This window comes from Channa argus, chromosome 1 (assembly GCF_033026475.1).
Source record: "Channa argus isolate prfri chromosome 1, Channa argus male v1.0, whole genome shotgun sequence".
NCBI lineage: Eukaryota > Metazoa > Chordata > Actinopteri > Anabantiformes > Channidae > Channa > Channa argus.
In genome coordinates this window covers 2,549,902-2,576,697 of record NC_090197.1, presented here as the reverse complement: position 1 = coordinate 2,576,697, position 26,796 = coordinate 2,549,902, and the positions used below count along the sequence as shown (strand labels likewise).

The following is a 26,796-nucleotide window of genomic DNA, read 5'->3' as shown; positions in this document are numbered from 1 at the left end:
AACCAAACCTAACCAAAGGCTGGTACGTCACTGGGTGGACTGAGCAGGACGTCACAGCTGTAGTTAAACAGCTGGCTCCTGCTGCTAGAAGTTGTCCAGGTTATCGAGAACTGTCTGAGAATAATCAGTCCCAGAAACACACACTTGATTAGACCTGCCATTCCCAAAGCTCATACTCAGAAGCAAAACTATTAAAAACAATTAAAACAATCAATCAGACTAAAATAGATAATAAGAATAGTAAGAATATCCCCTGTTAGCCGAGCGAGTGTCGAGCCTGAGTCGCTGCTGAGCAGCACCAACAGATGTCAACAGTCACTGACCTGATCACAATAATTAGCACAAATAACAGGAAAATAGTCCACAAGCCTTGATGAATAACAACAAGGTCTAATTTGCAGCGAAGGATGTTCAATAAAACTTTACATGTTTCATTTCTCTCTGATCTTCTCTGTGTTTCCAGCTGAAGCTCCAAAGTCTCTGTGACTGGATGTGAATTCAGCAGCTGAGCAGCTTCAAGGGAACATTGTCAGTGTTGTTGCTGTAAAGACTGAGCTCAGCTCCCAGCAGGTGTGGACTCTGCTATGAATCAGTGTGAGGACAGAGAGGAGGGAGTCCCTCCCTCTAAAACCACTCTGTGTGGGGGACATGAGAGCCAGACCAAAGACCAGAGGTGAGATGAGGATCTCTAACTGTCCATGACTCTTGTCCATGTCAAATCAGTCCACCATCATTATTCCCACTCACTGTCACATCTGCCACTCAGCTCCTCAATAACAGCTTAGAAGAACTAATCATCAACTACTAACTGTCTTAGTTAACAAAGAGCCAACCACTGATTAGTCAACTAAGCAACTAAGATGAGACAGCGTCTTTCATCAGATTCCATGTTGATGAACAGGAGAACGTTCCTCATCCACTGTCTTCTTACTGACTTTCTATCTGCTTCTAACATTTCAGCTGCTGACAGTCTGCTCACAATTTATCTGCTTTCAGCTTCAAACTACTTTTCATTTGTCTCTTGTTTGTTTGGATCAGGATGAAGAAGCAGAGACCAGACTCTGCTGAACCCAGCTGGGTCTCTATGAAGAGTGATGGGTCTATGGGTGGACTAATTAACTTTAAAGATGGACACACTGCTGATCATAGGTAAGAAATAAAAATTGAGCTTTTTATTTTCTGATTTGTCTGATAAGAAGAATCATTTCTTAGTCCAGAGCTTCACAGTCTGAGTAAGACTGAACTTCTTGCTTTGGGAGCTGCTGATCTCTGTCACTATCAACTCCACAGTTGATGGTGGTAACCAGAGTTTGGACATAACCCTGACAGTATAATGTACATGTTTGCTTCAGTGAACTGAAGATTTACAGTTCATCCAGTGTCTTTTTTGTGTTACATATCTGCAGTTTGTGAAGGTGGAAGAAATTATTAGAATTATTATTATCACAGTTTAGAATCTAAAATTGCTCGTAGGTGTAAATGTGAGTGCAGATGGTTTGACTGTCTGTGTATGTCTCACTGTGTGGCCCTGAGATAGACTGGAGACCTGGCCAGGGTCTACCTCCCCTCTCCCCCGATGACAGCTGGGAAAGGCTCCAAAGTCAATAGAAGAACACAGGAAATCTGAGAGACATGCAAGCAAAATATCATAAACATAACCTGTGACATATAAGATAATGAAATAGAAATCTTCTGCTGAGCTAAGGGCGACTGTGGCACAGGAGGTAGAGCAGTTGTCCAACAATCCCAGGGTTGTTGGTTTGATTCCCAGCTCCTCCTGTCACATGTTGAAGTGTCCTTGACACTTAGTTGCTCCTGGTGAGTTCAGGTCAGCTGCATAGCAGCTCCCCCATCAGTGTGTGATTATGAGTGTGAATGGGTGAATAAGCAGCAGTGTAAAGTGCTTTGGGTCCCAGTAGATAGAGAAGCTCTATATAAGTGCAGAGCATCTAATTCACTTTCATGAACTAAAATCAGGATGGAATCAGTTGCCAATAGAATCACATCTTTGTGATCTTTGGGACTATTTCCTACAAATAATATTAATGTAACTCAAAAGGAAAGATTTGATCAACAAGGAAGCTTCTCATCACTTTTTCTAAGTTGAAAATCAGTGAAGTCGTCCTTTAAAGTTTCTATTTTCTCTCCAGAGTTCAGCAACAGAGCTCAGAGGTTCACAGTGATCAGCCTGATCTAGTCTGACCAGCTGCTCATCTCCCTTTCTATCACCTTCACAGTTGTTGGTGGAAACACGACTTTAGTCTTAACCCTGACAGGACAATGTCCATGTGAGCTTTAGTGAACTGAAGACTTAGACTTTATCCAGTGTCTTGTTTATGTCACATAACATCTGCAGTTTATTAGGTTGATTCCAAATACTGTTATCACAGTTCAGACGTTTACAGCACAAACACTTGAGTCAAACAACAAACCAAAAACAGGAAAACTGCAAATGAGATTCAGTCAAAAATCATCTCTTTTTTAGCTTTCAAATACTTTGTCACTAGTTTATATCAGGATGATACACAGCTCGGTCTCCATGACGACTGACAGGTTTAAGATTCATTCTATTGACTTTAAAGATGAACAAGCTGCTGATGGAAGGTAAGAATTTCAAACTGAATCCTGACATTCAGAAGTTCATGCAACTGACCTGTAAAGCAAACAAGACCTTTTTGTCCTTCAATTACCACCTTCAGGCTTAAAAGACAAGAAACATCTTTTAATCTGTGCAGGATATACAGGTTTACACCCTGTCCACATTCAGCCACTGTACTGCAAATTTTACTCAGTGTTTCCCATTTGTCCTGAAGTGAAGGTGTCCACCAGGTGTCCACATGAACACATACTTTTTACTCACTTTGTTTATGACATTTCCTTAAAGTGTCTCTTTCCTCCCCAGAGTTGAGCAGCAGAGGTCAGAGGTTCACAGTGATCAGTTTGCCCAGCAGCATCAACCAGACCTGGACTCCATATTTATGGTCTGTACATGTCCAATCACACTTTGACTATGAACTACATAAAACCCAGACTGAATGTTCAACAACCATTCAGGTCCTAACAGAGTCCATGCTGCTGTATTCAGACCAGCAGGTCTTCAGACTCACAGATGAATCACATGTTGTCTTCTACCAGTTTCAATGAAATGTTCACTTCTCATTCTGTTCCAGCTGCTGGAGGACAACATTGTCACTTTTGTGAAGAACCAGCTGAAGGAGATCCAGAGGGTCCTGAGACCAGATTACCCACAATGCTCAGAGAGTCAGAGGGAGGATGAGGAGGATGAAGAGCAGAGGAGGAGCAGCAGAGAGTCATTTGTGAAGATCACAGTGAACTTCCTGAGGAGAATGAAGCAGGAGGAGCTGGCTGACTGTCTGCAGAGCAGTAAGAGGATTTGAACAGATTTAACATGATGGAAAGAGGAAATGGAAACAGCAGGAGAGAGGTTTCCACTTCCAAACTCTGCTGTAAATATGCTGCACACATCTGTATCAGATCAGAGGCTGTTTGTCCTCCACTGATGATAAAACTGAAGGAGGAAGAAAAACTCTACAGACACTTAAATGTTTAGATTCTCTGATTTTCTGATTCTGATTGATTTAATTTCTTCTTTGTTCATTCAGGATTTCATGCTCCTTTGTGTCGACGTAAACTCAAGTCTAACCTGAAGAAGAAGTTCCAGTGTGTGTTTGAGGGCATCGCTAAAGCAGGAAACCCAACCCTTCTGAATCAGATCTACACAGAGCTCTACATCACAGAGGGAGGGACTGGAGAGGTCAATGATGAACATGAGGTCAGACAGATTGAAACAGCATCCAGGAAACCAGACAGACCAGAAACAACCATCAGACAAGAAGACATCTTTAAAGCCTCACCTGGAAGAGATGAACCAATCAGAAGAGTGATGACAAAGGGAGTGGCTGGCATTGGGAAAACAGTCTTAACACAGAAGTTCACTCTGGACTGGGCTGAAGACAAAGCCAACCAGGACATACAGTTCACATTTCCATTGACTTTCAGAGAGCTGAATGTGCTGAAAGAGAAAAAGTTCAGCTTGGTGGAACTTGTTCATCACTTCTTTCCTGAAACCAAAGAAGCAGGAATCAGCAGGTTTGAAGAGTTCCAGGTTGTCTTCATCTTTGACGGTCTGGATGAGTGTCGACTTCCTCTGGACTTCCACAACAATGAGATCCTGACTGATGTTACAGAGTCCACCTCAGTGGATGTGCTGCTGACAAACCTCATCAGGGGGAACCTGCTTCCCTCTGCTCGCCTCTGGATAACCACACGACCTGCAGCAGCCAATCAGATCCCTCCTGAGTGTGTTGACATGGTGACAGAAGTCAGAGGGTTCACTGACCCACAGAAGGAGGAGTACTTCAGGAAGAGATTCAGAGATGAGGAGCAGGCCAGCAGAATCATCTCCCACATCAAGACATCACGAAGCCTCCACATCATGTGCCACATCCCAGTCTTCTGCTGGATCACTGCTACAGTTCTGGAGGATGTGTTGAAAACCAGAGAGGTAGGGGAGCTGCCCAAGACCCTGACTGAAATGTACATCCACTTCCTGGTGGTTCAGTCCAAACTGAAGAACATCAAGTATGATGGAGGAGCTGAGACAGATCCACATTGGAATAAAAAGAGCAGGAAGATGATTAAAAATCTGGGAAAACTGGCTTTTGAGCAGCTGCAGAAAGGAAACCTGATCTTCTATGAATCAGACCTGACAGAGTGTGGCATCGATATCAGAGCAGCCTCAGTGTACTCAGGAGTGTTCACACAGATCTTTAAAGAGGAGAGAGGACTGTACCAGGACAAGGTGTTCTGCTTCGTCCATCTGAGTGTTCAGGAGTTTCTGGCTGCTCTTCATTTCCATCTGACATTCATCAACTCTGGAGTCAATCTGCTGTCAGAACAACAATCAACATCTCTGTGGTCTAAACTATTTGGACCTGATCTAAAACTTCTCTATCAGACTGCTGTGGACAAGGCCTTACAGAGTCCAAATGGACACCTGGACATGTTCCTCCGCTTCCTCCTTGGTCTTTCACTGCAGAACAATCAGACTCTCCTACGAGGCCTGCTGACCCAGACAGGAAGTAGATCACAGACCAATCAGGAAACAGTCCAGTACATCAAGGAGAAGATCAGTGAGAATCTGTCTGCAGAGAAAAGCATCAACCTGTTCCACTGTCTGAATGAACTGAATGATGGTTCTCTAGTGGAGGAGATCCAACAGTCCCTGAGATCAGGACGTCTCTCCACAGATAAACTGTCTCCTGCTCAGTGGTCAGCTCTGGTCTTCATCTTACTGTCATCAGAAAAAGATCTGGACGTGTTTGACCTGAAGAAATACTCTGCTTCAGAGGAGGCTCTTCTGAGGCTGCTGCCAGTGGTCAAAGCCTCCAACAAAGCTCTGTATGTGCACATAGACTATTTCAGATTAAGTGGATTGTTGTTTCCATGACAGAAAACTAATGTTTGTAACTGGTTTCTTTGGTTTTACTGGATTATTTTTAGACTGAGTGGCTGTAACCTTTCAGAGAGAAGCTGTGAAGCTCTGTCCTCAGTTCTCAGCTCCCAGTCTTCTAGTCTGAGAGAACTGGACCTGAGTAACAATGACCTGCACGATTCAGGAGTAAAGCTTTTGTGTGCTGGACTGAAGCAACATCACTGCAGACTGGAAACTCTCAGGTCAGGATTCTGATTTTTGTAAACAGTCATTTGACAAGCTATCGTGATGAAGAGGTTTGCTGACAGCAGATTGTCAGCTGGGTAATGTTTTTGTTCTAACCACAGAAACTTGTTTATAAAGTAACATTGCTCAACTATATTCAGTTGGACACCAACATGTTTGGTCTGAAGAGAATAAGCCCCACAACCATTGAAATATCAATAATTGAAGTGGACACAGATGAACTAATGGACAGCGTTTACTTTGGACTAACTACAAGGCTCCAATGTCATTGTATTATTGCCAGAAATGAAAGGAACAAATGATGGACATTAGTTACTATAACGCACATGAGATTCTGCAGATCATAAGCAGGAAAATATGTTTTCACTTGTGTAGCAAACTCCTCTGACCTCTCCAGTATCCTTGCAAAGGCAAAGAGCAGGTCCACAACCTGACTTGGTTCCATGATCCACCTTAATTCTAGTTTCTACAGTTGGCTGTTTAGTTGGTAAAAAAGGTGGAGCATGAATTTGAATGATGCCATTTTATAGCCTAGATTTAGTTCATGGTTATGTCTCCAGCAAATGAATAAAGTCAATGTCTTGTCCTGTGATGGAAACGTGTGTGTGTGTGTGTGTGTGTGTGTGTGTTTAGTCTGTCAGGTTGTCTGATCACAGAGGAAGGCTGTGCTTCTCTGGCCTCAGCTCTGAGCTCCAACCCCTCCCATCTGAGAGAGCTGGACCTGAGCTACAATCATCCAGGAGACTCAGGAGTGAAGCTGCTGTCTGCTGGACTGGAGGATCCACACTGGAGACTGGACACTCTCAGGTATGGACAGATGGACAGACAACAGCAGCTCTCACACTGTTTCTCTGTGTCTCTGTCTAACTGAGGAACTCTGGTTCATGTTTAATGGTGGAGATGAGTGAAGGTGGATGAAGCTGATTCTGACTTTGTCTCTTCCTCCAGGGTGGACCATGATGGACCACAGAGACTGAAACCTGGTGTGAGGAAGTGTGAGTGTGTTTTAAGTTTGATTCCTGAGAACACAGCTGCACATGTTCCACTAGATTTGAAGCTTTTCTTGACTGAAGAACAAAGATGAATTTCTCCAGAGTTTCATTCAGGATTTAGCTTCTGTTTTTTGTCAGTGTGGCTGGAAAGATGTTAGAATTCAATCAATCAATCTCAAATCCACAAACAAAGTGAACACAGTGAAAGTATCTTCAAAGTAATGATATTAATTCAACTTACAATCTCCTAAGGGAGAGAGAGCTCGGCCAGAAATTCCAAACATATATACAACATATACCAGTGTGTGGATATTGAAACATTTTCAAATATTCAGTATAGACATGTATTGATAAATCAATACTATTGACAACACTAATACAGACACCAGGAAAAAGTTTGCAACAGCTTTAAAACACATTGAAACACCTGTGTTTAAAGATGAAGCTTCACTAAACACCAGGAGGAGAAAAATAGACTTCAAGTGGAAAAAAACACAGGTGTTCCAGAGTTGACTTGTGTCTAATGTGTGTATGATGTGGATTTCATTGATCCATTTCATAAAATGCTCAAGTGGATTGTTGTTCTAACTGGATTGTTGAATTTCACTTGAAATGGAGTCAAACATTCTTCACAGTTGAAGATGAAATGGAAGTTGGAATGATTTACTTTCAGTCATTGTCAGTAAAGTTGCTGATAAATCAACAGATGATAAACTGCAGCTGTTTGTGTCTTGTTCTCTCCATCAGATGCCTGTGAACTGGAACTGGACCCAAACACAGTAAACAGAAACCTACAAATGTCTGACAACAACAGGAAGGTGACACATGTGGAGGAGGATCAGTCATATCCTGATCATCCAGACAGATTTGAGTTCTGGTCTCAGCTGCTGTGTAGAAATGTTCTGACTGGTCGCTGTTACTGGGAGGTCGAGTGGAGAGAAAGAGTTTCTATATCAGTGAGTTACAGAGGAATCAGAAGGAAAGGAAACAGTGATGACTGTTTGTTTGGATGGAACAATCAGTCCTGGAGTCTGAACTGCTCTGATCATGGTTACTATGTCTGGCACAACACCAGACAGTCATTCTTCTCCTCATCCTCTGTCTCTAACAGAGTAGCAGTGTATGTGGACTGTCCTGCTGGCTCTCTGTCCTTCTACAGTGTCTCCTCTGACAAACTGATCCACCTCCACACCTTCAACACCACATTTACTGAACATCTGTATCCTGGGTTCTGGATCTGGTCTGGTTCCTCGTTGTCTCTGTGCAGTGTGTAGGTGTGAGAGTGTCTCCTGTGGACAGAAACTCTGCTGACTGAAGATCAGCTGCTGAAATCAAAGTTCCCTCTGTTCACCATCACACACACTCTGCACCATTGATACTTGGACTTAAGAGAAACATTTGGATGGTTCTTTCATTACTGCCAATCATTTAGGTTGGTGTCAGGTTTGTGTTGATGATGAAGAAAATGTGTTCACTCTTGCACCAAGTCATCCATACTGTCCACCCTGAGTGTTTGTGTTTTCCTAATTAGAACTTCAGCACTAACAGCAAAGAAAGAGAAAAAGAATGGGCAGGATGCACAGACTGTGATCCTGATGTCAGGGACAGGTGGTGGACAGCAGATGCTCCATTCCAGCAATAAGGGAGAACAGCTTTAAGAAGCATTTCTTTTCAGTAATAGATCACAGAGGTTGTGTAAAGCTTGTGTGATAGCAACTGTAATATTCTTGTAAAGCCTGTGTGGTAGTGAACAATTGTCTGTGTAATTCTATGTGTTCTGTCAGAAAAAGGAAAACAAGGCAAAAAGGTGAAATAAGGGAAAATAGATACATGTATAGTAGTGAGAAGTACCATCCTCAATAAATAAAGAAATGAGTCAATAAATAGATACATTTAAATATAGAAATACATAGATAAGTCATCTTACACATATGAAAGTATAATGTCCGGTTTTGGTTCCATTTGAATAAAATGGGTGTATGACTGACTCAATACAGACGAAAACATAAATAACCAGATATAAAATGACTCCTTTAGTGTCTAGTGTGCATAACACACTGTGCATACTACTGTATAGGGTAGTTGGTCAGAACGAATGTGACATACAAACTACCTGGCTGAAGGGATTCATCTGAAGTTAGTGTATGTGTGATAAGATCCAACCATACGATGAGATGGGAAGATCAGTATGAGAGAGTAAATTGTGTGTGATTGATAAGCCCATAGAAAGTTGAAGCACAAACCACAGTGAGTCTAGAAAACATGGGGAACAAAACAGGGAGATTAGAAAAATGATCTCATCCTCTTACAGGCCCTGCTGAAATAATGGCAGATAAATGGGGAGAAAGTGTGATTAAGGACAATTATAATAATAATAATAATAATAATTATAATAATAATTATAATAATAATAATAGGTTTATTTATAAAGCACTTATCAAACAAAGTACAAAGTGCTGTACATTAAAAGGAAAATAAAGATAAATAAATAAAATCAGGTTAAATATAAAATCAAAGAAAAGCACAAAGTAAAATACATCAAGTTATAAAGACAGAATATACTATTTATACTAAAACAACAATCTCACATCTCAGAAAAGACAAATCTGTAAAAATGCGTTTTCAGACGAGACTTAAAAGATGACACTGAGTCACAGAGACTGATTTTCTCAGGCAGGTTATTTCCGAAACATCTCCCATAAATGATGATGGCAGCTCAGCCCATCCACCGCTGATATACGAGTTAACCACAGTGAGTTTGTTGTCTAACTGTTAATAATAATAATAATAATAATAATAATAATAATAATAATAATAAATAATACAAAAATAAATCACAGCATAACCTGAGTGCTGTATACAAAGAGGAGGTTCAGAGAGGGGACAGAACCACTCTGCCATGTCCCAGTGATGGGAGATCACATTGTCCAACATGGCACATCAGGTCTCTGTCCACTGTGGACAAGACGTTCACTATAACAAACGTGCAGCTCTGTGACTCTGGACTTTACCTCTGCGATGGAAAACCTGCTGCTTATCTGCATGTGTTCAGAGACTAGAAGGTCTGTGGTAGGTGAGAAAAACTGAAACTACACAAAGGACACGGTAGATCAGGTGGATCAGTGATCAAAAGGTGAAGGTAGAGACTCATTTATGTTCTGTTAAACTACCCCGACATGTTTTACTTCCATGAAACAGTATCAGCTAGTACTGAACTGAGGTGGGACAAATAAAAAACAGGGCCAAGGGGGAGGGTCTGCAGTGTGACCCTCATGCTGTGCTGATAAAATGGTGTATTAATGTGGCTAATGGCAGCAGACCAGTTTATGTTGCAGATGAGTTTGATGAGATGAGTCGCTGTCATTTCCCCCTCATTGGTTTCTCTTCTGTGTAAATGTAAATCACACCTGTTTTTAGTTTGTCAGTCACTTCCTTCCTGTACTAAAGTCCCTCTCAACATTCAGCTGGTTCATCTTGGTTATTGTCTTTTCCAGAACCTTCTCGTTTGCTTCTGTTCGCCAACTCGTCCTCTGGGATTCTGACACACTCTCTGCTACTGGTGGAGAAAGCAAAGCTTTCTGAAGCAAATATGTTGAAAATGCTTCAGTGTTTTGAAGCGTGTGACTCAGTTAAACATAGCGACATCTGCTGGTCAAATCTTTGGTTCTACATGCAAATGGCTGAAATCAATGGCCAGTTGATCAGAATACAAGAGGGTTAATTTGTTTAGTAAAGTCTGTCTTATGAAATCAGATTGACAAACTTTGACTCAGATGTAGATCTGATGTTCACAATTGGTGCGACACCTTTCTGATACGCGAGTGATGTAACAAAGCTTTATTTGGGGTAGTCACCAGGGTGAAGCGAGGCTTCGACATGTTGTCACGATACTTCTGCTTCGAAAGCCCGATGTGGGTTCAACTATAGTCTGCTCTGAATGACACATCCCTATCACCCTGGATTGTCACCCCACCATCTCAGCCCCATCACCTCCCTGCTGCACCTGCTCAGCTGCTCCGCTCGACCATTTCTGTAATTATTATTGAAAAGTGAGCTCACTTCCTCTGTAGTCGTATATTATTTAATCCCGGCACATTTCCCCGGCCCGGGTTTCCTCATACAGCAGTTCTCCTTTCCTGCCCATTGCTCACCATAGCTCCGCACACACTCTTCACCTTGTTGGGTTTGCACTTCCTCTCACCTAAAGCATATGTGATGTTCACAACAGCCCCTCAGAGCTTTGTGCTTTGACTGAAGAAGCTTTCGAAGTAAATGATCCACTGAGCGTTTTCAGCCTGGACACAAATAGTGGGCTGAGGTCTGTCTGGGTAAAAGAAGCAGGGAAGTGGTTACAAACAAACCTCAGTTGCTTAATTGCAGCTTGATGATGGTAAATGATCGAGCTGTAACAGTCATGGTTACACCACAATGCTTTCACAAGCTTTTAAAGTGGCACACGTGAAGTTTCTGCTGCTGATTTTAGAAAAAAACCCAACGAGTTGTATCATGTTTCCACAAAGAAAGTGACACTGCTGTTGCTATGTTGTTGCTGAATGTGTGCTGAAACTGTCAGTCTAAATATACTGTTACTGTGTTATTACTGTGTTACTGTGTTATTACTGTGTTACTGTGTTATTACTGTGTTACTGTGTTATTACTGTGTTACTGTGTTATTACTGTGTTACTGCAGCATCTGCATTTCCCACAGATACGCTGTCAGGTTAACAGTGTGGGAGACAAAGTGCTGATAGGTCAAGGTTTGATTCCTGATGGTTAAGATGCAGCTGATTAATGAGGAGTCAGGCTCACATTAAACCAGACATGTGAAACTGAAGTCTGTCAGCTCTGTCCGACAGTGTGGATGTGAAATATTAATAAAAATACGCAGGAAGAATTAAGGCAGAACTGAATAAAAAACGGAGGCAAGGAAATGCGTGAGGATCAACATCAGATCGCTCCCACTGTTCCCACCCAACTAATGTGACATTTCCTGCAACTTTGAATGTTTGAGTCGTAGCTACTTCAACAATTATCTGTTAAAACCAGCAAAAACCATTTGCCTTAAAAAAAAAAACACTCATAGTTACTTTGAAGATCTATTATACGCGACCTTGGTCACATCATCGACTCAGCACCTTTTTGTGAATTGCTGCCTCCTACTGGTGTAGCAGTGTCTGTACTGAAGAATTTTCCACAGACAGACTGACACGCTCTCATTTGTCACTGTGGGTTTTACTAGCACAGCCACAGAAAGCTCAGTTCCTGTTCTCAGCTCAGACTGTGCTGAGTGTTTGTTCAGTCGCTGTCAGGATGAAGGTGACTGTCTACAGCTGCTGGTTCTTCCTTGTTCTGGGCTCTAATGCTGCAGCAGGTAACAACAAACTAGTTATTAGTTACTAGGTATTAACTGTGGAAAATCCTCTGTTGTTATTGGTTATGGTTTTTTAACAATGCTTAAGTTGTTATTAGAGCATCATCTACAAAATACAGTTTGTGTGTGTGTGCTTGCTACTTAAAGTACACACACACACACACACACTAAAGGGCTGTTTCAGGGTTAAGTCTTTACCTCTTTAATTTATCTCGACGAGTCTCCTCACTTCATCCAGAGACTGAGCGGTTTGGTGTAAAGAGCCAAAGACAAAGCACAGGCCACGCTGATAGAAGTACGTGTGTGTGTGTGTCTTTGTCTGTGTGTGTGAGAGAGTGAGTGTGTGTGTGTGTGTTGGTCTTCAGTTACTCTATTATGAGACATTCAAAAATATTTGACTAATTTTAGCTGCAGTACAGAAGTGAGTATCTGAGGAGTCTGCTGATGGTGTCAAAGTGATAAAACTCTCAAGTTCCCAAAGTCCAACTCTGGTGATATTGTGTGTTTCACTGCTTGTTATCATCAAATCTGCTGATGATTTTTGGATTAATTTCTCTGTAAAATGTCCCACAGAACTGACAGACTCAAACTACTTTCTCTAACCGACAGTGAAAAGAACAATTTCACTCGTCTACAGATGCTAAGAACAGATGCTAATTTCCTTTTTTCTTTTTTTTTAAAAGAAATAATCCAGAAAGTATTTGAGGAGAAGCAGCAGATCTCGCTGCCTTGTCCTCGGCCTGTGGACGCTAAAGTGACCTGGAGCAGAGAGACAAATGGACACAAAGAGGACATACTGACGGCTCACGACAGAGATGAAAAACACATCAATGACCCAGACAAACGATTCAGCTCATTAGGAGACAAGTCTCTGTACATTAGCAGAGCTGCAGTGTCAGACAGTGGAACTTATTTCTGTAATAATAAAAAAGCTGTGGAACTGACCGTGATCCCATCAGGTAACATCACACTTCATCACAGTTTCATCTTTGTGGGTTTCTCCTTTTGAATCAACATCATGTCTCTGTCCTTTCCAAGTTTCATGTTTGTAAACCAAGGATAATTACATTGAAGTAATGTTTGAGTGTTTTTCCTACTCTGTGCTATAGCGACAGTCATAGTCAGAGACATTATGTTTCCAGCTTGTCCATCCATTCATCTGTCGTGTTTATGTGAACTCAATATCACAGTAACACCTGGAAAGAATTTCAATACCTCTGGCACAAACGTCCACTTGGAACCATAGATGAACTGATTAGAATCAGAGTCTGGGTAGAAATGCATGTAAACTGCAGTTTAAACCAGCCAATCGTACAACTATGATGTAGACGTGGAGCAGAGAAAGTGCTGGAAAGCAACAACAGATCAGACATGTTTCAGCTGAAGACAAGACTTTGACTCTGACAGACGTGAAGCTCGGTGACTCTGGACTGTACTACTGTGATGGAAAACCTGCTGCTTACCTGAATGTGACCAAAGGTGAGACACAAGACTCCAGAGGACAGTGAAAGGAAAGGAAAGGGGTCATTTAGAGGAACTGGTCCTGGCAGTGTGCAGCAAAATGTGCACTTTCTACATGCACACTGGACTTATGCTGACAATGGTTAAAATGGGTACCTACATTTTTGCACTTCCTCTTCCTCTGCTCAAGTGCAGAATGTGCAGAGCGGCGCGTCCGTCAGCTGCCGTCTCTGTGACGTGTTCAAGTGCCCAGACAAAGCTAAGAGGGAAGAAGCAGCAGTCGCTGTTTGACGTCAGCTTGGTTGGTAGAGACTGGGCACAAGGGCAACTACATAACCAGCCTGGTTCTGGTCAGAAGCCTGTAAATCCAGTTTGTTTCCACAGAATCAACATCTTGGTCCATTTGAAGAAACAGGCACCTTAGTCACCTTTTCTCTGCTTCCATATTGGTGTCTGCTTACATGTCTTTCTGTGCTAAAGTGTGTTTTTGTGCCCTGTGTCACACTGAAGGTGAAAAGCCACAACCCACAACCTCAACTGTGTCTGAATCTCTAAAAAGACAAGGAGCAGAAACCCTTTCTTCACCTCCTACTGTGGACAAAACTGATACAGTTACAACACAGAAACGACACAGAAAACATGGCAATAACAAGAAGTCAAAGAGTAAGAGGAAACTCAACATCAAAACATTTTCATCCAACACCTACAGTCAGCAAAGCATTTCTACTTTAACACGGTCAAAGTTTCCTTTCAATGGAGACGGATCATGTTAAAGACCAAATTAAACTGTGGACATCTGGAATGTATTTACCGTCCATGTTTAAAATCTTTTAAAACATGATTTATGTTTCCCCCACACAGAACCACCAACACCAAAACCAACAACAAAACCAAAACCATCAACATCAACTACCACTACTACTACTAGTACTAGTACTACAATAGCTACTGCTACAACAACAACTACTACTAGTACTAGTACTACAATAGCTACTGCTACAACAACAACTACTACTAGTACTAGTACTATAATAGCTACTGCTACAACAACTTCTACCACATCACAACCAAACCCAGGTAAAACTACAGAGAATAAACTGAGTTAACTGTAAAATCATTTCCACCTGCAGAGTTTGTTTCTAAGCTACTGATGCAGAATCTTGCACATCATCACACTCTGCTGTTTACTGTAGAAGCAGCACGTCAGTTGTTTTAAACTTTTACTTTGTCTATCTACAACTAAAAACCTGAAACCAGCAGCTGCTTTGATGGTTGGAGTAACTGTCCCCTTCACTGTCCTCATCATCATCATCATCACCATCGTCTACTTTACTCGGAGACGCAGGTGTAAAAGACGAGGTGAGTAACAGTGGTAGGATTTAAAATCTTACTTACAACATTAATTTGTAGGAACATTTTTTTCTAAAAAAACAAACATAAGATTTTTTTCTACTTTTAAAAAAGTATTTACTTTTGTGCTGTAAGTAACATGTAGATAATCTGCTTAGTGCTTTTACTTGAGTGAAAGATTTGAAGTGGTTCTTGTAGTGAAGACTATCACTGCTCGTTTGGTGTGAACATGCTCTGAACTGACATTTCCTTGTACCATGGACAGTCACTGTGCATGTGCAAGATCTGAGGTGGAGTTTGGACAATATTCCCAATGATCATGACTTTTTAAATGAAGAACCTGAGCTTGGAGGAGGTTATAAGTGCAAAGGGAGATGCAACCTTTTTTTAACCCAGTCCATGATCATTTTTGTTACTTGTGACGATGAAGGAACCTTTTGAAAATAACGGGCTGCAAACTTTAAACTCAGCTGTCGAGCTGTGGTGATATTTGGATCACAGTGTCCCAGGTGTTTGACATGAACTGAAGCTAACACGTTAGCCAGCTGGGCTCCACACGTCTGCCCAATTCCCTGTTAGCACACACAACAATTCAATATACAACTCTGATCATTTTAATGGAGTAAAGCCTTATTGAGCCAGATCTTATGACAAGTTTATTTTTTTGCAGAAAATGAAGAAATATACCACGTTTATGATGATATTCAGGACGGACCTCCAAACGGTGAGAAACGAGAAGTGTTGTCCGTCAGGATCAATACTGATATAAAATGGAATCCTCCACTGTTCTCTGCCCAGAGAATGTGACATCAGACCATGTTGAGTGTAGGAGGATGGAGACGCCATCTCGTGAGGTTGTGCTCTGTCTACCTGTGTCTGCTACTGACCTACTGTGGCAACACTTTTCAGAATCATTAAAGTGAAAACAAAAACTCCAGCAGAAAGGTGGAGGATCCTCACAACAACAAAAACTTCATTGTCAAGTGACGTCAACTTCATATCGTGACAATTACCTCTCTGACCTGCTGCTCTAACTACTTATTCTTCATTTGGAAGTTTTTTAACATATGATGCCATGTTTATAGAGCACGTAGCAAAAAGCTAATTTGCTAATTTTGTGTTTTTCTTTTTCTTGTTTGGCAGCTGTAGGACCAGCCACCTTCAGCATGACACCTTTTTCAGGTACATAACGCTCCTTCACTCACCGCCTCTCTTACATTTAGAGCAGCCAGCAGTTAAAAAGCCTTTTAAAAGTCTTTTTTTCTAAATGTTTTAACAGGTGCATCAGATCAAACTGAACCCACATATTCCACCATCTGTGAATATCCACCAACGGAAATCAAAATGGGTAAAACCTGAATTGATACTAACAGTTTAACAGTTGTTGTGTTTACATGCACAACAAAAAACTACCAGGGTTCAGGATGAGAGGGAACTAAACCTGAGAGGTTGGTGCCAACTTATAATAATGATGATGTTTAAAAAGTTCAAATTTACTCTAACTGCAAAACACAATCACTTCTAGTGATGAAGCTGCAGTACATCACTTTATTCTAATCTCTCCAGACCTTTTTTATTTCGGGTTGTTAGACACTGAGCAGAACCTGAAGGACTGTGCACAGTGTGTCAGAGCAGAGGCCGGTGATGTTGATGCTGTAGCTTAAAGTTAAAATCCATGTTTCCACATCACGTGATGATTGAACTGCAGCACATGTTGGGACTGATGTGCATGTGTGTTCTGGTCATTTACTCCTGATTGCACACTGTGTCTAATGTGTGTATTATTTTCAAATACAGCGACAGAGTCTCCGTACTCGTTGATCAGCGGCACTGTGGTCGATGGAAATAATAAAGGTAACTTTACTCATTCTGGCTGATTGAGTGTCACACATGAGACCAAACTGTATCAAGTGCACATTATACTAACATAACTGTGATGAAGCAGCCATATCGCCGACTCTGTGATTACTATTCTTTCTTGATTCACAGGTCAGACCAAGCTGAACTACAGCACCTATGTTTTACTGGACAAACCCCAAACCCCTGCAAACAACCACGACCATCTTTAGTCACATCTGGATACTGTACAGCTGTTAAGAAATTAAAATGTGAGACGTGTTTGCAGGAAAAAAGCCTTTACCCTGAACTGAACATGTAAATAACTTTTGACGTTGAGTTTCGCTCCTGTTTTTGTAGCATCAACCTCATGATGCACTGAGAGAAACTGCACAGTCACATTCGTCCTCCTCACTGTCTCATGCCTGCTCACTCCCTCCTTTGTTGGAGTTTCCCTCCATCTCTACCTGCCCCGCCCGGCTCCACCCACTCCTGCACCTGCAGCTCATCACTCTCAGTATATAAGACATCCAGACGCTCCCACTCTGTCACAACCTGCAAGTCTCCACCTTTTCAGTTGCTGCTTTTCCTGCCGTCCTTTTAGACTTGTTCTTCTGTTGATGCATTTACCTGCTCCCTCGATCACCTCGTTGGCTCTGCCCCCGTCTTTTGGTGATGTGGTGTTAGATGGTTCTCCTGAAGGATTTGAACTAAACTGTAGCAGCCTCTGCTGGTCAGGTGCTGGTATTACACATGTATGAGTGAAGTGTGGTCTTGTTATTTTCATGAGAAACAATGTGAAAATCAGTGCAACATGTTTCCCTGAATGTACCTGTTGTATAGAAATGTTTTATTAAATAGTTTTAAAACATTTAGTCACTTCTCTGTAAAGCTGATTGTAAGTGATGAGATCTGTAGAGATTTTGTGGCTGTTTGCACAATTCAAATAAAATGCAGATGGCCCTGATATGTGCATTAGGAGCAATAATGTTTTACATTTTGGTAGCAGTTTTCATATTTATTAATAAAGGTCAGTGCAAATTTTCAGTTGCTCATCACTGTTTCCTGTGTTGTGCTACGCTTAAGTTTATTGAAACTAATTTGTGTAACTGCTATTAAAGCTATAGTTTGTATTAGTTTTAGATTTGTTTGTTTTTTGGGGGGTGGGGAGCAGTTTACTCAGACTCTGGCAGCTGTGCAGACACAACCCTTCTGACCAATCAGATTTCATTATTGCTGTCACTGCATCATTGTAACTGTAGGATGAAGTAATAAACACACCACCTGTTACAAATGCAGATTATCTGTAATTATCATTTTTTTACTATTTATTATTTTAGACAATTTGAGACCATCAGGACTTAGTTTATGGAAGCTTTGTTTCACCGTGTAGAGTGGACAACACAGCTGCTGCTGACAGACGTTCGGATGAGACGTCGGGCTACAATTTAGTGTTTGTCATCATGCATCATCATGCACTGCCCCCCCACCGCCCACTCCACCCCTGCACATCATGGCACTGACTCAGGAGCTTCCTTCACACTTCTCTATTTCTATTTCTGCAAAGTAAATGTCTGCTCTGTTTTCCAGTGGTAACTCCTGTTCTCACGCTCTTAAAGCCTCGATTGCATCAGTCTCCTTCTAGATTCCTCCAGTGTCTAGAAAGTAGCACAGAGTCTCCATACAGAGTGACCATAAGACCCTCAGGTCTTATGGTCAGATTTGAGTATTTTTACCCTGTGGCTTAAATGCAGACTGATTGAGCTTTGACCTCAGTGACTCAGATTCACACAAAACGTGTTGAACCTGGTCCAAGATGTGAAGAGGTTCACTGTTCAGCTCCTACATGCAGCTGCACATGAAAGATGACTCTTTGGATCCTTGACCCTAATTCTTGATTTACTGAAATGCAGAGATGTTAACAGTTTCAAAGTATCTGCAAAACATTAAATGTAATTTGGATTGAATTCACATGAAATGTTTAATCAGCATAAAAAATGATGACATCATCACTGGATGTCTCCCACCCACGTCCACAAATAGAGAAGAGGCCGATACACACCCAGAGTTTCCTGTTCTCAGTCCACACACACACATAAACCGGTGTCAGACATCACTGTGATTCCGTGAGGCAGGATGATGGTGAACGTGGAGACGTGCCTGTTAGTCTTGGTTCTGGGCGGCAACGTCGCTGCAGGTAACAACAACTTTATCTTTTATCTCAGTTTTTTTCTGCTTATTTCCTCTACCTCTTCTTCAATGAAGGATTCAAGTAGAGAATCATAAATGAATGAAAAAGCATTTTAAATGAAATGTCAAATTATGTGTTCATCTTAAACTATAACTCATCTGCAGCAAATATAAACTTTTTTTCCAACAGCAGCGTGTGACTATAAATGTTGAGTGTTGTTTCTATAATAAAGTGCAGTACATTACACAGGGTTACACAGGAAAGGGTGGAGGTCATTGTGTAAAGTGCTGAGAGCAGTGGTGCCTGCAGAGAAGGTGTGAAGGGATTTACCACTAAATTCCCCTTTGTAGCTGCTGTTTCCAATGTGATTTTCTGCACATTTTTTAAGTAAAATGCAAAAAAGGAAGTAATTCTTGTCTAAAAGTTGCTTTAACAGAGTAAGAGCTCATTTTGAAATATAAGAAAATACATGAAAGAAAATCTCACCATAAAAATAGCAATATGCTTTTCCTTTACACAACCAGCTGGGGGCTACTGGGCTTCAACCATTTTGTATTAGACCATGTGATACGTCAGAATTATTGGAGTGCAAAAGGTATCAGCCAGGGAGCAGATGACAACACGGTTTTGAGGTTTTTACCCAGAAATTATTTTAATGAAGAGACATTTTTTTACTCAGAAGGAACCAAATAAGCATTTTTCTTTCCCGAATGCAGGACTTGCTGCTACATATTAAATAGAAAAATACCATAAAGTAACATGTAATGACAGTTACAGCGTAAAATATTTGCATAAACTCATCCTCTCGTTCTCCAGATGCTGATGATGGTGAAGCTGATAAAGAAGCTGCATGAGAAACAACAAGCACAATCACCATCAATAAACAAGGAATGTGTTTATTTTCTTTCTGTCTCTTTGTGTAGTTTCAGTTTGTCTCACCTACCACAGACCTTCTAGTCTCTGAACACATGCAGATAAGAGGCAGGTTTTCCATCGCAGAGGTAAAGTCCAGAGTCACCGAGCTGCACGTTTGTTATAGTGAACGTCTTGTCCACAGTGGACAGAGACCTGATGTGTCATGTTGGACAATGTGATCTCCCATCACTGGGACATGGCAGAGTGGTTAGGGTGACGTATATAAGTGTCAAGGAGAGGTGGCAGTAGAGTTTCTGACAGAGGTGAATAGGCCTCCTGCTGTCAAAAACCCTGCTCTTAGCCACTGTGGTAGCTCCACATACTGCTCCTACCACGTAAGCTGAGTCTGAGTAAATGTTAACCCGTTTTCCTTTTGCCCAGAGCTTCTATCATTGCTACCAATTCAGCTGGTACTGTCTGTCTGTGCTGATGGCTGTTTTGTGACAGGCCCTGCACTGACAACTTCATACTGACCTTCTTTAGTCCTTCTGACCACTCTATAACCTGCTTTTAGTCCTTCTGTGCTATGCCTGAAACAACATCCATCTGTAAACACCATCTCTGCTTCGCCTTTTAGCATTTCTGTTTGGAAATCTGCTCTAGCTTTTGTCTCTATCTGCACTCTGTCTTTACACATGTGCGGTTGCCCATCCATCATATGGTCTGCAATGTTAATACCCTCATGTGTGTATATGATATTTGGTTGATCTAGAACTTTTAGAATTCTTTGTTGACGTGTGTTTGTCATTGTAAACACCGCTGAGTTTATAAATGCCATGATGCTATGTGTTGTTAACACTATCAATTGATGTCCCATCACAATGTGCCGTTTTCTGGATCAGCTTTGCTTCTCCTGCTGTGTGTCGTGTGCATCCTGGTTGTCTACTCTCCATGTTGTGTAAAGGGATGCAGCAGTACAAAAGTACCCTTCTTGTTCCCCCTTTTTTCTGAAACAGCTCACCATTAGCCGTGTGTGCTGTTACAGAAACATCTAAGTGAAATGGCAGTTTGTGATCTGGAACTGCTAAATCTACGGCTGAGGACAAGGCCGCAATAAATTGATGTCAATAAAGGCTTTTTCTGTCATGTCATTGTTAATGAAGCTGAGAGGTTTCTAACTCCGCACTCGTGCACTAAATCTCTCAGCAGAGATGTCAATCCTATGTAATCAGGGATGTATTGTCGACTGAATTCTGTAAGACCCAAGACTGACAACATATCTTATACTGTGGCAGCCTTCACGTGCTGTAAATTGGACGTGTGATGTGTGGGAGAGACGCCTGAGCCTAATGAGGTTACTGTTCTTCCCAAAAACATAACCTCCTTTCGGCAGCACTACAATTTCGAGCGGCTGACCTTAAATCCAGCCTGTAAAAGGTGGAGGACGACAGCTTTGGTAGCTGTAAGGCAAACATCTGCTGTAGTGGCTGCTAATAACAGACCATCAACATATTGTACAAGAACCGCTCCTTTAGGATGCATGCAACTCTTCTATTTGTGCTCACACACTTCACATTTTCAAAGTGCACGGGCAATGTGCACGTGTGTGTGTCAGTTAACTGAAGACTTACACATTACATTTAGTCATTTAGCAGACACTTTTATCCAAAGCGACTTACAAGTGAGGTACAAGGCAGCAAAAATCTAAGTCAAGGAGAAAGCATCAAAGCAAAGTCCTATCAGAAAAGTGTTCACAGTTCATGAGATGCAAGTGCAAGAGAGCAGAAAGGAATTTTTTTTTTCTTTTTTATAGATCTAAGTGCATAGGAAGATGCGGAAGAGTTCTGTTTTCAGCAGTTTTTTGAATATTGGGAGAGAGTCAGCTGAGCGTGCAGAGTTTGGTAGCTCGTTCCACCATCGTGGATCATTGCGCTAAAAGGTTTTACTTGGTGTCTTCTATGCGGTGCTGGGACCACCAAACGTCGTTCGTTGGCAGATCGCAGCGGGCTGGAAGGATTGTAGACTTGAATGAGTGAGTGGAGGTAAGCAGGAGCTGTCGAGTTAACCACCCTGTAAGCAAGAGACAGAGCTTTGAACCTGATGTGAGCAGCTACAGGAAGCCAGTGTAGAGATCTAAAAAGTGGTGTGACATGGGTCTTTTTTGGCTGATTAAAAATGAGGCGAGCTGCCGCATTTTGGATCATCTGCAAGGGTTTGATTGTGGATATCGTAACCCCATCAACAAAGCGTTGCAGTAATCAAGACGAGATGTGACCAGCGCCTGTACAATGAGTTGGGTTGTATATTCCGTGATGTAGGGTCTGATCTTCCTGATGTTGTAAAGAGCAAATCTGCTGCCCTAGAGTCTGAGGAGATGTGGCCCTTAAAACTCAGTTGGTCGTCGATGATGACCCCCAGATTTTTGGCCGAGTTAGTGGGGACAATCACTGTAGATCCAATGTTGATGCTGATGTTGTGTTGCATCAAAGGTCTGGCTGGGAAGACAAGGACTTCGGTCTTGGAGACGTTGAGCTGAAGGTGTCTCTCACTCATCCAGGCTGAGATGTCTGAGAGACAGGCAGAAATGCGCGATGAGACAGTGGAGTCGTCCGGTGGAAAGGACAGGAAGAGCTGTGTGTCATCAGCGCAGCAGTGATAGGAAAGACCATGTGAGTGAATGATGGCACCTAGGGATGAAGTATAGATAGAAAAGAGGAGAGGACCAAGAACTGAGCCCTGTGGCACACCGGTAGAGAGGCTATGAGAGTGAGAAACATGCCCCCACCAGGATACCTTGAAGCTTCGTCCTGATAGGTAAGAACAAAGCCAGTCTAGAGCTGATCCAGAGATGCCCAAGTCAGAGAGTGTGGACAAGAGGATCTGATGGTTCACAGTATCAAAGGCTGGTGATAGATCAAGTAGAATTAAGACAGATGATTGACCTGTGGCTTTTGCAGCTCAAAGATATTCCACAACAGTCAGGAGTGCAGTTTTTGTGGAGTGACCCCTCTTGAAGCCAGACTGGTTGACATCGAGGAAGTTGTTCTTGGAAAGGAAGTCTGACAGTTGGTTGAAGACTGCTCGTTCCATTGTCTTGGCCAGAAAAGTCGGAGTTGTTGGAAAAAAAAAAAGTCCCTGTTTTGAGAGATGTGTTGATGACTTGTGTAATAGCTGACATTAGTGCAGGTGCAACTGCTTGAAGAAGAGTGGAAGGGATTGGATCCAGAGTGCAGGTGGTCGGATGATTAGAGACGAGGAGGGTGGATACGTGTGATATATGTGAACAAGGAAAAATGAAGTACAGTTTAGGGAAAGAAGACGACTGAAAACAGTAAAAAAAAAAAATCTCTCATGACAACTGCAGCAAACAGAACAGATGACGCTTCAGTAGAAAACACACATCACCACCATATTCTCCCAGTGTGTCTTCTCTCTGTCCACAGATCACAGCACTGAAACTGGATGCTGGCCACAAAGATCCACATCCTGATGGACTGGTTTTCACAGTTGGAGATTGGGGAATCCAACTCTCACATTACAAAAATAAAAATTCAAACCAAAACGTTTTATTGCATAGAAGCTGAATGGAAACTGATAAACTTTGGTCTGAATCTCTGCTGAGAAATAATAAAAAAAAAAGTCAGCCTCTTTCAGGATTTAAGGAGTAAATAGACATTTCAGGTTTGTTGTTGATCAGCTGCTTTGATGTCGTGTTTGTCTTCACATGGTGGTTACATTTCCTATGGATCATATAAATGATACCAATAAAAAGAAGCAACTAACAGACCTACTACCAGACCAAAACGTCCACCATCTTCTCCTACACCCCTGTTGTCACCTGAGAAGAGAATGACGTGTGAGGTGTGAGGTGTCACAAACACAAACATCTGATCTGTGAAGGTTCACTCTCACATCAACAACCAAGAAGCAGCTTCACCTCTGATCCACACACACACACACACACCTGAGTCGACGACTGTCAGAGTGATGGTGCTGATGAGCTGAGCTGGTCTAGTTGTGTTGCTGTTTCTAACAGAACGCTCATATGTTCCAGTGTCATTGATGGTGACGTTCTTCAGAATCACAGAAACCACAGATCATCTGTGGATCTGTCAGCTTCACTCGATTCTTGAAAGATCGATGTGGAGTGATGCAGTCATTCTTCCCATGTTTGCAGGTCATTTTGATGTCTGCTGCTCCACAATTTGACATTTTTATCTCCGTCCACCCAATGACGTTCAATGTATGTCAAACGTTGTTGTCCATCTAACAGGCAGTTCATCCGTGTAACAAGTCGTCAATGTAGAGCAGAAGGTCTACAAACACAGCAAGTCTCATCTGAGGTGTTCTGATTTTCGTTGGCCGTTATGGACATAATTTTTAATCATCTGCAAGAACTGCCTGTGTGTTGGTCCGTCATTAGCCAAACTGGCAGCATCCATCTAATTAATTTTTGATGGCTGCATTGCCATTACAATATATCTTAAATCCCATATGGCTGCCTGCTCATCCATCTGGCCATAATCGTTCCCAACACAAATTTAATTGGGGAAGCTGCCAAATGTGAATGTTGTTTCAACTTGACTGTGTTTGCTTGCCGCCGTGCCACTCTTTAGCTGCTTTTTCTCCAACATGGCTGCTGTGCTATGACTAAGCATGTGCTATATTTTATAATACTTGTGCAATAACCTATTTTTTTTAGGTGGATCACAAACTGGTAAGTGCTGTTTATTTTTGCTTAGCTGCTGTGAGGTGTTGGCCGCTGTGCCCTGCTGTCTACATACCTCTCTCTTACCTATGGTGTATTTGACTGACACATGGGATTATTTCAAAAAGCTGTAACAGGACTGTGGCCTTTAGCATAGTGTCACATTACATGTGTGCTGGTTGTGGAGCTTGAATTTCTGCTGTTGCTTCATGTTGTTTCAGAGCTTCTCTGCAAAAGCAAACAGTAACAGCTGTGTAGCTCAGAAGGGAATCAGTCAGGTCCCCGTCTGTATTATGGTTTTACCTGAACATTGAACCGGTAGATGCTGGTTACTTGCCGTGAGAGGTCTGCATATGGATATGTGAGGCTGACTGAAGGAATTGATGAGCCATGGTGGTTTCAGTCTTGAAGGTTGGTGCTTTGTCATAGTACTTGCACTTCATTTGCACACACACACACACACACACACACACATACACAGAGTTGTTAAAATCTAGTTACATTACTGTGCACATGTTATCACATATTGCTCTGAATAAAACCATTTCAGTTTAGTAAATTGAAGTACAGTGAAAATGAGACATAAGTAATGAACCACATACAGATGATTGTTCCAACTAATAACCTTAATCAATAACCAATAAAGGCTCAAAATAAGCCTCTGCTGGTTGGTTTATAATATCGGGACCATAATTATACTCGTGCTGCAAATACTTAGGCTGGAAATGTTAATAAGTGGCTTCTAGTGCTAGTGATTTTTTGAAATGTCAAAATTGAAGTTCTTCACCATGGAAAATGAAAACATACTAAAGCTGAAATGCTCAAAACACGAAATAAGTGAATAAAACTTTCAGTCTTCAAAGGGTTTTTATTTAAACTACAAAATATTCTTTGGATTAGGAACTTCGATATCAAATTAGAAAATGTATTGAATATAAAACCTTAGAATTTCTTTAAATTTAATGTAGTCAACATTATTAGAGCAGCTATGGCTCAGGAGGCAGAGTAGGCCTCCCACTGACCTGTGATTGTTGCAGTAAACCCTGAAGCTAATTTTAGAACAGCTGGAGTTTAGTCAAAACCACAAACTGAATCTGTTTACAACAATATGCAACTTATAAGTTTCCATATTTTGAAGGAATAAAATGGGGATATGTGGTTTAGTGTTTTAATCAGCATTGTTAGGGCGGCTGTGGTTCTTTTCTGCTCCAGTCCACAGGTCACGTGATTTGTCCAAAATGCTGAACCCAATTAAATGAAATTTAAAAAATGTAGCACTTAATTTAAAATACAGTTGCAATCTTTTAGGCTGATAAAACAGTTAGAAACCTTCCAAATGTTTAAATTGGACAAATACTGCAAATGTTGCTTTCTTGCACAGAATATGTCAAATAGTTTGCCAAACACTAATTATACAGGTTACACAAAGCTAAAATGGGATTTTAAATTAACGTAACCTCAGTCTCTCATGTCTGTATTAAGCCAGTTAAATTCACCAACAACATTCTGCTGCTTCTGTCCAGAGTGAAACTGAAAATGAATAGCACAGCATCATCATTTCTCTTTGGTGATTAATAAAGAAACTTTTTCCTGTCTCCTTGGAGCTTTTCCTGTGGACAGGGGAGACATGAGGGGACATGAGCTGATACACAGGCTTTATTTCTGCAGTCATTTGAAAACTTTACTGGCCTAATGCAGAAACGTCTTGTTTCTATTTCTGTCAATTTGTCTTTGTATGTGTTAGTCTCTCTAACCACTTTCTCTTGTGCACTGAGTAACTTACATTTCAGGCCACAATAGGGGCAGGTTCTTTGTGTGTGTGTGTGTGTGTGTGTGTGTGTGTGTGTTCTCTTCCCCTTTCAGGCTGGCTTTCTTGTTTCTTTCAAACTTGGTTAAGGACTTTCCTTTAATGTCTGTGTCTAATCAGTTTGGAACAAAAACTCTTCAGGTTGATTTTCATGTCTTGGTCATTGAATTTTTATTTTTTTTACCAATGTTTGTGAAATGCTTTATTTGTGTTGTCTATTATCTATATTTGCTTTGTCTCCATGACAACCCAGTTCTGTTCATGTAATCAGCCTGGAAAAATGGAAAGTGAACAGGTAGATCTCTAATTGGTGAGAAGTTTTGGTTTTTGCTATTTTGGATTTCTGATTTTCCCTTTTGATGGGTCCTTTAAACACTAGGTGGCTGTGGTTCCCCCAACCAACCAACCAACCCACCAACCCACCAACCCACCAACCCACCCACCAACCCACCAACCAACCTAGGTTTTTATACTTTTTTCCCCTCTATTACACAATATAAATATAGAAAATATTTATCCTTGTT

General features: G+C 41.5%; 2 protein-coding genes across 7 annotated transcripts; both read left to right on the top strand.

Moving 5' to 3' along the window:
• Positions 1 to 214: 214 nt before the first annotated feature.
• Positions 215 to 9,025, top strand: LOC137100099 (protein NLRC3-like). The gene is made up of 8 exons (XM_067477737.1): positions 215 to 673; positions 2,903 to 2,981; positions 3,171 to 3,384; positions 3,624 to 5,421; positions 5,524 to 5,697; positions 6,335 to 6,508; positions 6,650 to 6,696; positions 7,441 to 9,025. Exons 1-8 carry the CDS (start codon positions 585 to 587, stop codon positions 7,965 to 7,967), a joined length of 3,102 nt encoding a protein of 1,033 aa, XP_067333838.1. The 5' UTR covers positions 215 to 584; the 3' UTR covers positions 7,968 to 9,025.
• Positions 9,026 to 11,896: 2,871 nt separating this feature from the next.
• Positions 11,897 to 18,231, top strand: LOC137099934 (hepatitis A virus cellular receptor 1-like). Of its 6 annotated transcripts, none has more exons than XM_067477401.1 (10): positions 11,899 to 12,064; positions 12,748 to 13,023; positions 14,036 to 14,188; positions 14,387 to 14,602; positions 14,786 to 14,884; positions 15,546 to 15,599; positions 16,019 to 16,057; positions 16,155 to 16,223; positions 16,673 to 16,729; positions 16,865 to 18,230. In XM_067477401.1, exons 1-10 carry the CDS (start codon positions 12,004 to 12,006, stop codon positions 16,942 to 16,944), a joined length of 1,104 nt encoding a protein of 367 aa, XP_067333502.1. In that variant the 5' UTR covers positions 11,899 to 12,003; the 3' UTR covers positions 16,945 to 18,230. The 6 variants fall into 6 exon arrangements, with proteins under 6 accessions (XP_067333521.1, XP_067333511.1, XP_067333537.1 ...); XM_067477394.1 differs by having other exon boundaries at positions 14,783 to 14,884; XM_067477420.1 differs by lacking the exon at positions 15,546 to 15,599 and having other exon boundaries at positions 11,897 to 12,064; positions 16,865 to 18,231.
• The last annotated feature ends 8,565 nt before the right edge of the window (positions 18,232 to 26,796 follow it).

Coding starts and splice junctions, on each gene's coding strand:
- LOC137100099 (XM_067477737.1), top strand. CDS start 585: ATGAATCAGTGTGAGGACAGAGAGGAGGGAGTCCCTCCCTCTAAAACC. Junction 674..2,902: donor AGCCAGACCAAAGACCAGAG/GTGAGATGAGGA, acceptor TTTCCTCCCCAG/AGTTGAGCAGCAGAGGTCAG. Junction 6,697..7,440: donor GAAACCTGGTGTGAGGAAGT/GTGAGTGTGTTT, acceptor TCTCTCCATCAG/ATGCCTGTGAACTGGAACTG.
- LOC137099934 (XM_067477394.1), top strand. CDS start 12,004: ATGAAGGTGACTGTCTACAGCTGCTGGTTCTTCCTTGTTCTGGGCTCT. Junction 13,024..14,035: donor ACTGACCGTGATCCCATCAG/GTAACATCACAC, acceptor GTCACACTGAAG/GTGAAAAGCCACAACCCACA. Junction 14,603..14,782: donor CACATCACAACCAAACCCAG/GTAAAACTACAG, acceptor ACCTGAAACCAG/CAGCTGCTTTGATGGTTGGA.